Source organism: Anoplophora glabripennis, unplaced genomic scaffold, assembly GCF_000390285.2.
Source record: "Anoplophora glabripennis isolate ALB-LARVAE unplaced genomic scaffold, Agla_2.0 scaffold4, whole genome shotgun sequence".
Taxonomy (NCBI): domain Eukaryota; kingdom Metazoa; phylum Arthropoda; class Insecta; order Coleoptera; family Cerambycidae; genus Anoplophora; species Anoplophora glabripennis.
This window is the reverse complement of record NW_019416568.1, coordinates 402,645-415,212: the sequence shown is the minus strand read 5'-3', so window position 1 is coordinate 415,212 and position 12,568 is coordinate 402,645. Positions and strand designations below refer to the sequence as shown.

Genomic DNA, 12,568 nt, shown 5'->3' with positions numbered 1-12,568 from the left:
CCAAAAGTGGGCGCTGTAGGTGCAATAGTTTTCGCACAATTCTATATGTTTATAACGGAGGCTCCAAAAGTTATGAACTTTAAGCCTCTGGACAGGCGTTAATTTTCAACCAAACATGATTCTGAAAGCGTCATTGTAATCTTAAAGACGTAATTAAGCGACCTATTAAAAAATAACACCGTTTTTTGACATTAACATTCTCAAATTGTGCATTAAAAAACCGTGCGTTTTTTGTTTATGCTATCTCACCGAAAATAGATGCAATGGATAGCTGGCAAAAAAATACAGTTTTAAAATAAAAAAGTACCTTCTACGACCAACAGGAGCCAAGATAAGAATTTTTTGTTTAAATCGTAGCACAATTGTTTATAAATATTAAGACTTGAATTTTTCGCAAAATAAAGTTTCCGACGTAAACTACGATTTACCGTGAATTGCATTGGAAAATGTGGAAAATTAACGACTCATGAGCCCTTTAAAGAGAAGGTACTCGCTAAGGTTATACAGAAGAGTCAATTTCGAGCAAAATTGATATTGCTGAAAAGATACAAGGGGTGCAGTCTCCTGAAGCAAGCACAAGCAAAGGGGCAACCTGTTCTATAAATTTACCGCAATCACAAAATGATTCCAGTAATCCTTTGGCATCAAATTACGGCTTTACCATAAATGTTAATGTTAATGTTAATATTAATAAGTAGGTAGATTGTAAGTTTGTAGCATTTTAGGTTGTTTGTTGACTAATTACTGTTTCCAATTGGTTTTCTAATAAAAACTAGAAAAATAAACCAAACATTTGTCTTTTTATGATTTCTATAAGTCACTAGTGGGTTATAAGTCATAACTTACTAGTGACTTATGACTTATAACTCACTATTGACTTATAGGCCACATTATTCCTTTAAACCCAAAGAAATTATAGTGTCATTATATACAAGTGTTTGATAATAAAAATAATTCACATTAACAATTTGCTACATTTAATTTTTTCTAAAAGTTTTACATATTTCCCATTTACTATCGTATTAATAGAAAACTTTGTTGTGAAGCACTGGGAATGTCTAATTAAAACAAAAAAAAAATAAACTTGACTAAAAATGCATTATATTGAAACTACATTACGGATTTTATAAAATTGTTTCGCATTCATTCTCAAGAACACAAACGCCATTCTTCCTTAGATACCCGGCGTCACAGTAACAGCCCGGATTGCGGCATATATCGATACAAACTTCAGGAGCTACATCGCCACAACTGATTGCAGCGCATGGTTCACACAACAAATCTACTTCATTTGAGCCGCACTCTGAAAAAAATAAAAGTTAGAAGAAAGGAAATAGTAAAATTTAAAACAGTTCTATTTAGATTCGTTCTTTCTTTAAATTTTTGTCTTGACCTAAATAAATTAAAACATGAAGAAACTATGTAGTACTAAATAAATAATGAAATGCAAAATAAAATGAAATAATAATAAATAAAATAAATAACAAGAAATAATAAAAATAAAAGATAAATACTAACGAACTAAAAAGAAATAATATAATGTAGGACATAATTTTTATGATATTTATGTTGGATTATTCTGATTTTATGTAATAAACTGAGTCGTTCTTGCGAATATAACTTTTGTGGAATCAATTCGTTTAACGCAAATTATTTTGTTCTGTAGTGTATTTGGGATTGGGAATATGCTTTCATACAAACAACTTACCAGCGTTAGTCAAATCAGAGATCAAAGACTAGAGATGACATCAGACAACTTAGTAAAATGAATTTCATCTTATGGTATTATGGTCCTATGGCAATACTTGACCTCTTGGTATTATGAATATTTTTTGGTTCGACTTTCTTTTATACAATATTCTTATCGATGTTATCTGATTATCTTAAAAAATACACTGTTACTTTCCGTTACATTTGATTCGATTATTGATATGCCAAAATTATACGCACGATATGTGTTTGGACCTCAAAAAAAATTAAGTGGAAGATAGAAAAGGACTTTATCGTTTCGAGGTGATTTTATCATATCTAAATTAATATTACAATAAACAATGAAGCACTATAAATGCACCATAAATTTCATATATTTTTTCATAAAAAAGTCTCAAGGAAAAAGCTGCTTAATATTTTGCTACCCTCTTCGAGATCGCAGGGTCGGCAACCCCTAATTTCTTTCTATGCTTCGCAATTTTCTTGCGATTTTCTTTTTGTGGAGCTAGAACTCATCCCTTAAAAAATAATATAATCTCTTTCTTAGGTATCACTCCTTAATATCGAAATATGACCGCTTTCACCAACCCCCGCCAAATATAAATTTATACGAGGTCTGTTGAGAAAACAACTAAACTCCTTGAATTGTGCGCTAATGGAAACATTAGTGATATGCGGTTGACATAACCACCTCCTCTGTTACTACATGTTCGTGGATAGGTTTCATGATATTGTTATTGTGCAACGTGCTTAAGTGTTAGTGTCGATTTTTGAGATGTGTAACTCCTATAATGCCTATATCTGCGAAAATTTAAACTGTAACCCCTACAATGCCTGTATTGGTGAAAAGAGAATTTGATTTTCTGTAATATGATGCAGAAAGATACAGGGTGTTCTATTTGAATTTAAAAAGTTTTGTCAGTTTTAAGTTTTCAAAATGTAACGTGAAAAATGGGACACTTAGTATAATTTTCAACAAGTAATTTTGTCTTGTATCTGTCAAAATTTTTGTAAAATGACGATTATCCCGAAAACGGTTATTTAGGTACAGGGAAGCTTTAACATTTTTGACTTATTTTTAATTTATCTTGTCGATAATGCAATAATATATAGGGTGTTCCATTTAAAATAACGAAGTTGACAGCTACTTCTGGTATAACCGGAAGTGCTACGTGATGGCATTATTTTCATTGAAGAGACCCGTAAAAAAATTTCAGAGTCATATTGTCTTCGGTTTCTCTGAAACGTCTAATAGGCCACTTACCGTGAAGAACCCTGTATAATACATACATTTAAAATTTAAATCAACACTTAACTGTTTACCTATGTAAGATTCATAGTTTTCTTTTCAGATACAACTCCTGTGAAATTATAAAATATTTTTAAAACGTCGGTCAAAAAAATAGAACACAGCAACTTCAATTTATAATTATTTTATTCTTGTATTTAACATTTTCAGGTATGCACATATAATCGGTTCCTTTTTAACCAACTACTGCAGTTGGTTAAGAAACTGTACTAGTAATTATTTGACCACTAGTGGTAATAATGATGATGCTGGTAGGGTAGGGGTCCGCAAAAATCTGCTGCACTTGCTGGACACCAAACAGGATAACCATTTCCATAGCAGGAAATGCTAAAAATGTAATTTATAAACATTAGACAAGGCGAAAACATCGCATTCGTGGGAGAAATTTTCCGACTCGATTTTTTTGCATATTCAGATTCGTGAGATGTTCATTAACATGAATCAAGATGATGCCGGCCGGAAATCTGGTGCCCATCTGTTTAAAAAAACTTTTTTAAACAAATTGTAAAAATTCGTTTTTCCACTCCATTTTTTTTAGTTTTTTTAGCACATTATAGACAAAAAAGTTCCTATACACTATGCCTCTAAAATTGATAATTTTAAAGTTATAACAATTTAAGTTGCTAAAATTGCGAAAATGACGATTTTCAACGGCCGATTTCCTGGTTAAAAATTGTTATTTTTGATGTTGCCAGGTACCTAAATTAAAGTTTAAACATCCCCCTACAAGATGCTGAAGCGTTTTGGGACTCGCATTATTCTAAAGCCTCGTTTTTTAATTGTTAATAAAGCGCTATGAGCCGCGCGCGCGCCTCTCTCATACGCGGATTCGCAATTTCGTCTAGCGGCTTCAGCTTATGTTCTTTGAATTTAGAGTTCTAAATACTATTACTACTCATAAAATAATGTAAAAATTGATTATTTAAATTTCATAATTCATAATAATTTTATTTAATTAATTCAGAATTGTACGAATAGAGTGCAGAAAAAAATAAAAAGGCAACCCTTCGTTACAGACACAATTTAGGTTGGCACTCGCTAAACATTTAAATCCATACAAAAATTCAAAAAAATATCTTTGTTATTTCGGGTTATATCCAAAGTAACTTATAAATATTCAGTTTACTAATAAGAGTCGAAAGAATTAGTAAACAACATTTCTTACCAATAGCATTTGCAACTGCTACTGCTGCAGTCAGCAAAACAACGAAGTGGAGAAATTTCATGGTGGTAACTTCACGAAGCTCTTTGATACTGAGGCTAGCTGATTTTTGATGTTACTAAATACACAAATGTAATCTCTTTTGTCAAGGTTAATGTTAATAAGTTATAGAAAAACGTGCAATTTTCGAAAGAAAACCACATATTTGTAGGTATTTCTACGATAATTCCAAATCTTTGGGCTAATTAATAACACATACTAGGCATGAGCAGCGAATATATGTAACTAATGCTTAAACGACATTATAAAAAAGTAAGAAATATGTACATAGCAAATATGTTTACAAATTTGAAAAATATGTTTTAAGATTATGATAATTAACATTTTTCATTAATTAATACAGTTGTAATTGTAAAACGGTACATAACTACTAATAACTAACTAGTTAACTACTAATTAATAATAATTTCATTCACAAAATAGGTGGTTCCTACCCAACTGAAGCTATGTCCTGTCCAAATGTGATTATCATCTCTATCGGTTTCGAAAACTCAATACCTGTGTATATTTTCAGCCACGAAAGCTGAATATTTCCAAATATTTCTAATTTTCACCACCAAGAAGAAGTTTCGCATTGTATTAGCTATGTCCTGTCCAAATTTGGTTAGTGCAACTCAATACCTATGCGCCTTAATCTTCAATTGATTTAGTTTTTGTGATTATGTTTTCTTCTATTTCTTTTATATATGGTTTTCTTTACTAACTAGTAACTACACTCATTTCTTTATGGTTATTAAATTAGCTCCTTTTTTTTGAAATTCAAAATATAATTTCTACCACCTTTGCTGTCACTCCAATTTTTATTACTTTTTTCTTAGTTAAGTACCTCACTCTTTTCTTTTCATATCCCACTAATTTTTATAAATCACTTTCTAATTCTACTAATTCAAATTTTAATTACCAATCACATTTTTTTAATTTCGAATATACTTTATTTTATTATATTTCCTTAAATTGTATTTATAATTCTTTTTTTTACAAAAATTTTAATTGATCATGTACTAATTTTATTTATTTTGTCTTTCCTTTCTCTATTTCCATCATTTACTGTACTCCTATTGGTCACACTTATTCAACTTATAATTTTTTTCTTTAAAGTCAATTTTTGGTAATAATTTTATCTTCAAACCATAATTTATTTAAGAGTTATATTTATTAAAGAAAAACTTTCAAAGAAGCACCTTTTTACTGTTTTATCTAGTTTAGTAGTTTAGTCATTGTGCATGAGATTTTACGGTTTACAGAAAAATATTCAAGGTGTTGAAAGATACTCAAAGAAACTACTTCAAAAATGTTACAAAACTTTCAAATTATATTTGTGTCCGTTTTATATCATTTGTGTATCCTAGGAAATAAACAAAAATCTGTAATTCATATTTATTTCTTTCGGTAATCAATAACATACACATTCATAATTTTATTGATTTAACATTCACTTCTAGGTACGCATTTTCCATTTTTTCTTAAATATCCTGACTTGCAATAACAACTATCCCCACTTACACATTCGTCAGTGCAAACTAGACCTGGTGGATCTGCACAGGTATTCGTGCCGCATGGTTTGCAGGTGAGAAAGACTTCATTTGGGTCCTCGCAACTTCCTGAAAAAATAATTATTTTAATTAATAAAAGAAAGATTAAAACTTTTCCCTTTTTCCATATTTCCCTAATTTTTTCTCAGCAGAATTTTTCCGGAAATTGTCGACCGCTATGCCTTCATTAAACAATTTCCATGCAGTCCCAAAAACAATACATAGGTAACCAATTATTACCAAGAGAACAAATAATTTGATGTCATATTTACAACAACAATGTTTACGTCGAATACTTTGACAAATTCAGAATATAGAACTATTGTTATTGATGGAAACCTCAAGGTTATACAGGATATTCCAATGAAAACTACCCACCTTGAAAATATCGGAATTAAAAAAAACCTGAGACGCCTCGATTTTCTTTTCATAACGGCGTAAGTTTTGATATCTTGGAAGGTACCCCTTAAGCAGGGGCACCCTATGTTGAGTGACACCTCATTTTAAAGCTTTTTCAATTCTGCTCACGATGACATAAATTTGGGTTTGGATATGACAATAAAATTATCACTTAAAGAATAAGACAAAATATCAATGAACGAAAGAATGTTATTTTATTAAACGGAAAATCAAAACAAACAAATTTTTTATCGAGAAATTGTTCTAATGTCGTCAGAAGTGGAACAAAGATTTTATTGTAGGAAAGTGGAGGGGATTCATTGATATTTTCCCATGGAAATAAATAAAGATCTACAAGTTCGTATTTATTTTTGACATGCATTGTTTTTTACATTTTTTAACATTCACTTTGAGGGACGCATATTCCATTCTTTCTTTGATATCGGGGCTTACAATAACATCCCTCCGGACCTTTACATGTAGCGGCGCATATTATGTCTTTTCGGTCTCCGCAGTTTTCTCCGCATGGTTTGCATCTCCAGTGAATCTCATTTGGACCTTTGCAGGAAACTGAAAATATAATTATTTGTGTAGACGAGAGGAAAACGTTACAGAACAAAGCCAATGTAATTTTCCACAAACAAAAGAAGTTTTCAATAAAATGAAATTGTTATTATACATTATCAGTATTGTTCCTTAGGCTAACGCACCTATTTAGTACGTTATGAATCAAACGAGAACTTTTGGCAATATTTTACAATAGAAATGATGATAGAGGAGAGAAGCCAAATAAAGTCGCACTGAAATTATTTTAATTTTAAATTTAACACAACTACAAACTTAAAATCAAACAAATTATTTTTAAAAAATACAGGGTTGTAGATCCTATCTCTTTGATCATAAAAATAAAATTAAAAAAAATTCCAAATCCAAACGTTTCCATCGGTAGATGCTGTTACTAGCTATACTAGCTATACTACTACTACCAAGCTGAATAGCTTGGGTGAAATAAATCGTAAATCTGCAGTAAATTTTTTATTTACATATGTGACAAAATAAGATATAATGTAATGGAGTTCAAGCGTAATAACCATTGAAAAGAATCCGCTATGCTAACTTCTTTAGCATTGGCTTTCAGGGACACATTTTCCGTTTTTCCTCAAGTATCCCTTGTTACAGAAACATCCGGGGTTCAGACAAGCTGCAACACAAACTTCTGGTGGTGTATCGCCACAGTTAATAGCCGCACACGGTGTGCATTCCAAATAAGTCTCTTTTGGATCTCTGCATCTCGCTGAAAATATAATTCGCGTCGTTACGTTATCCAAAATTGTAACAATGTGACACTGGTTGAATAGTCCTCCACCGATGTGTGCAAAGAGAATACGTATCGGAATCAAAAAACACCAACACCGAAAAGCAAGCCTAAAACCAATAGTCAAGCAAAAACGAGCCGTAAGTTTTTCTTGAAAATGGTAGAACAATTATTGCCACGGAGCTTACCAATAAGACCCAAAAGAAATACCAAGATAATGAATACTATTTTTCTTTAAAATATTTCATAATAATCGTGTTAAGACTATTGAATAAAAAAATATATACCTATTGATTTGATACTTAATCATTTGGGGGAGTTAAAAAAACAGTGGTTATACTTTTCAGAACTAGTGACGAAAATTGATAAACGAAACAAAAGCAAACTAAAATTCTATTATTTGTTATTTGTAAACTAATGCAAAAAAATTAAAGGGTCAAAAGAATTTCCGAAATTTTTTCGTGATTTTTGACAGACTGTATTTAGGTGAGATAAATGAACGTATCGGGAATTAAAAAGAGGCATTTTGAAGCTTTAAGATTCTAGTTTTTAGATCTTTCGGTCGAAATTTTTTAGAAGCTACGGTTATCATAAATACAGTCTGTCAAAAATCACGGAAAAATTTCGGAAATTTTTTTGACGCTTTAATTTTTTGCATTAGTTTATATGAAAAAATAATATTTAAACTGCAGTACCACATACATTTCAAAAGGCAGTGTTTTTCGACTAACTTTTCCAAGACGCAGTTTTCGCAAAATCAATACATTAGAAATAGTCCAGACACTGAAGCATATTGGCTACCAATTTTTTCGGATGGAATGGATTGACGTGAAATTTAAACTGTAGCTAGGGAATAGCCCAAGAAACAAAAGTTATATAGTGCCGATGTGTACATTTACTTGATCATCTCGAGGTGATTTTATCAGGTCTAAATCTTAGAATTGATATTTCAATAAACATTGAAGCTCTATAAATGCACTATAAATTTCAAATATTTTTTCATAAAAAAGTCTCGAGGAAAAAAGCTGCTGTGATATTTTGCTATTTTGCCGTTCAAGGCACATTTGATGATATTTTTAACGTAATATTCTTGACAATGTAAGTAAACCGCAAATATCTGAGAAAATTGAAACTGTAACTCCTATAATGCCTACATCGGTGAAAAGAGAATTTGATTTTCTATAATATGATGCAGAAAGATACAGGGCGTTCCATTTGAATTTAAAAAGTTTTGTCAGTTTTAAGTTTTCAAAATGTAACGTGAAAAATGGGGCACTTGTGTTCCATTTAAAATAAGGAAGACGACAGCTACTTCCGGTATAACCGGAAGTGCTACGTGATGGCATTATTTTCATTGAAGAGAATATATCTGATAACCCCCGTAAACAAAATTTCAGAGTCATATTGTCTTCGGTTTCTCTGAAACGTCTAATAGGTCACTTACCGTGAAGAACCCTGTATAATACATACATTTAAAATTTAAATCAACACTTAACTGTTTACCTTCGTAGTTTTCCTTTCAGATTCAACTCCTGTGAAATTATTAAATATTAAAACGACGGTCAAAAAAATAGAACAAATACCAACTTCAATTTATTATCATTTTATTCTTGTATTTAACATTTTCAGGTATGCACATAATATTTATTTAATTGTAGTAGTAATTACTCGACCATTACTGGTAGTAACGATGACTGTAGAAGCGTAGGGGTCCGCAAAAATCTGCTGCACTTGCTGGACACCAAACAGGATAACCATTTCCATAGCAGGAAATGCTAAAAATGTAATTTATAAACATTATATCGATACTATTTTAAGTAACAAACTTAGCTTACTGGTTATAACGAACATAAACAGATAAATATAAATCACCCAGTTGCAAGGCAACATTTTTATTTTTTATGTTCACATACTAGTAGCATTATTCTTCTTTATTATTTCAAATTCAAGTATTCTTCCGATTTAATGATTTAATTTATTGAAATAAACACTAAGTAATACGATGTACAACATGAATCATTCCAATTATTCGTAGATAAAAATTGTAGGTAGAATTACTTACCAATAGCACTCACAAATGCTATCATTACAGAAAGCGAAACAACGAAGCAGAGAAGTTTCATCGTGTAACTTAACGAAGCTCTTTGATACTGAATGTAATAAGTTTTTGATCTGCCTAAATACACGAACGTAATCTCTTTTGTCAAGGATACTGTTTACAACATACAGAAACGTGCAATTTTCAAAAGAAAAGCGCACGCTTTAGTACCTCTGAGATTATTCCCAATCTCTTTTCCTAATCATTGACACATATTAAGCTGAGCCAAGTGAAAATATGTAATTAATGCTTAAACAACATTAACATTAAAAAGATAAAAAATGGTATGTATATATGGTACACATCAAAATTTGATTTTAAACATTCCACATCTTCATATTTTTTTGTTTATACTCTACTTTTACTAAAAATATTACTCTAATTAAAAAAAATCAAAGTTTTTTTCTAAAAATCTCATCCAATGAACTCAAACAATGTTCTTCAATACCTGCTGCTCTTCATAAGCGTTCATATTCTGCTTAAATTTAAACTGTTCACTATGACAATAGAAAATCGTCCCATGAACTTAAGTCCGGGTTATATTTTTATCAGTTACTACAGTAACAAACTATTTCCTTTTTTTTATTACACAATAAATGAATAAAACAAGAAAGTAATTTGTTTAAAAATGCATTTACTGAAACTGCAAAATTATAGGTTTTTTAAATTGCTTAGCACCCATCCTCAGGAACACAAACGCCATCTTTCCTTAGATACCCAGTGTCACAGTAGCAACCAGGATTCCGGCACAATGCGATGCAGGCTTCAGGAGCTACATCGCCACAACTGATTGCAGCGCATGGTTGGCACAATAGATATACTTCATTTGGACCGCACTCTGAAAAAAACAAAAGTTTGAGAAACTAAAATCTTTATGATATAATCGTGTCAAAGAACAAGACAAAACTGTCAAACTAGTTTTTATTTAGATTAATAATTCTTTTGAAATTTTAATCATGACCTAAATGAATATAGAGAAACTCTATTGTTTTGTACAATACTAAAAAGAAGTAATATATGATAGCTGACAACATTGGATTAAACCGTATTCAGCAAACGATTTTTGTAAGATTATTGTGATTTAATAAAATGAATCATTCAAATTTAAGAGAAGAGTTTATTCTGTGTATTAGGAATGTAATTACATTAAAACAACACTTACCAGCGTTCGTCAAAGCGAAGATTAAAGATGACAACAGACAAGTTAGTAGAATGAATTTCATTGTGCCACTCAACAATAATGCCTTTTCCTATTATGAATATTTTTATTTCAGCTTTCTTTTATAGAGCATGTTATCTATTTATCTTAAAAAACATGTTATTACTGCCCACAATAATTTAATTAGATTATTATGTTTTGTTGGAACTTTGTACCACAATAAAAAAATTAACTTGGAAGATAGAAAACGACTTAACAATCTTGATGCGAATGCTGATTTTATTATATCTAAGTATTATTCTAAATAGTACAAATTTTATATACTTTTTTATTTTTATGATTTGAAAGAGTAAATATTGTAATTCCCCTGTAATACAATCTGATAAGCTTTTTACAATTATTATTTTCAATTAAATATTCTTTATCTAATAACTAACTTCTGTAATGGTAAACAAATTTATTTGCCTTGGCAAGATTGTGTCGATTATGATAACTTATATGACATACAGTTTTCTTGGAAAAGAAAATAGATACTATATAATATTTTTTTAAGATTATAAGGCAGATAATGTCAAAGGAATACCATATTAGGCAAATACTTGCCTAGTAAGTTGCCATATGTTGAATAAAAGGTAAAAAATACCAGTAATTATAATGTAGTCCATGGAATAGTTGTTTCTCACAGTATCAGAAATCAGAAGTTAGCAATATTGCCTGTGAGATTGAATATATTTTACATAGGTACCTAAATTTGGTGTCGAAGAACATTGACGTTATTTGATAAGATTTTTAAAAAATAAGTTGTTTGAATTAGTAGACAAAATTCGTTACCAATAGCACTTGCAACTGCTACTACTGCAGTCAGCAAAACAACGAAGTAGAGACGTTTCATGGTGGTAACTTGACGAAGCTCTTTGGTACTGAATCTCTTTTGTCTAATCTCTAATTAGTAATCTCTTGTCAAGGTTAATGTTAATAAGTTATAGAGAAACGTGCAATTTTCGAAAGAAAACCACATTTTTGTAGGTATTTCTATGATAATTCCAAATCTTTTGGTCTAATTAATAACACATACTAGGCATGAGCAGTGAATATATGTAACTATTGCTTAAACGACATTTAAAAAAGTAAGAAATATGCACATAGCAAATATGTTTACAAATTTGAAAAATATGTTTTAAGATTATGATAATTAACATTTTTCATTAATTAATACAGTTGTAATTGTAAAACGGTACATAACTACTAATAACTAACTAGTTAACTACTAATTAATAATAATTTCATTCACAAAATAGGTGGTTCCTACCCAACTGAAGCTATGTCCTGTCCAAATGTGATTATCATCTCTATCGGTTTCGAAAACTCAATACCTGTGTATGTTTTCAGCCACGAAAATTTAATACTTCCAAATATTTCGAATTTTCACCACCAAGAACGGCGGTGACAACATTGTTAACATTAAGGCGATGTTTTGCATTATATTAGCTATGTCCTGTCCAAATTTGATTAATGTAACCCTCTCGGTGTCGAAAACTCAATACCTGTGTATGTTTTCAGCCACGAAAATTGAATAATTCCAAATACTACCAGTAACGGCGAGGACAATATTTTTAATTGTAATATTTCACCATACATAAATATAAAACAATGCATTAAGCAAATAGCGTATAATAATAACTATTAATATACGAGAAGTATAAAGATATATAATGCAATAATTTGACTTTTATCGTTAAAAAAACACAGTTAACATTATTTTCAGTATTCAGTAATTGTAAAATAATAATCCTTATCAAATAAAAGTGTACTGTTAATGGTCAA

General features: G+C 30.4%; 1 protein-coding gene across 2 annotated transcripts; it reads right to left on the bottom strand.

The window, feature by feature from the left end:
- Window positions 1–10,199: 10,199 nt before the first annotated feature.
- On the bottom strand, window positions 10,200–11,636 carry LOC108917484 (chymotrypsin/elastase isoinhibitor 1-like). 2 transcript variants are annotated; one of them, XM_023454965.1, is made up of 2 exons: window positions 11,576–11,636; window positions 10,200–10,423 (listed from the first exon to the last, which is right to left on the bottom strand). In XM_023454965.1, the coding sequence occupies exons 1-2, from the start codon at window positions 11,634–11,636 to the stop codon at window positions 10,257–10,259; spliced, it is 228 nt and encodes a 75-aa protein (XP_023310733.1). In that variant the 3' UTR covers window positions 10,200–10,256. The 2 variants fall into 2 exon arrangements, with proteins under 2 accessions (XP_023310733.1, XP_018579625.1); XM_018724109.1 differs by lacking the exon at window positions 11,576–11,636 and adding an exon at window positions 10,748–10,863.
- Window positions 11,637–12,568: the final 932 nt, after the last annotated feature.

Excerpts from the sequence above, each read along its gene's own strand:
- LOC108917484 (XM_023454965.1), bottom strand. The coding sequence starts at position 11,636 with ATGAAACGTCTCTACTTCGTTGTTTTGCTGACTGCAGTAGTAGCAGTT. Across the intron at positions 10,424-11,575 it reads AGCAGTTGCAAGTGCTATTG|AGTGCGGTCCAAATGAAGTA; the intron begins GTAACGAATTTT and ends TGTTTTTTTCAG.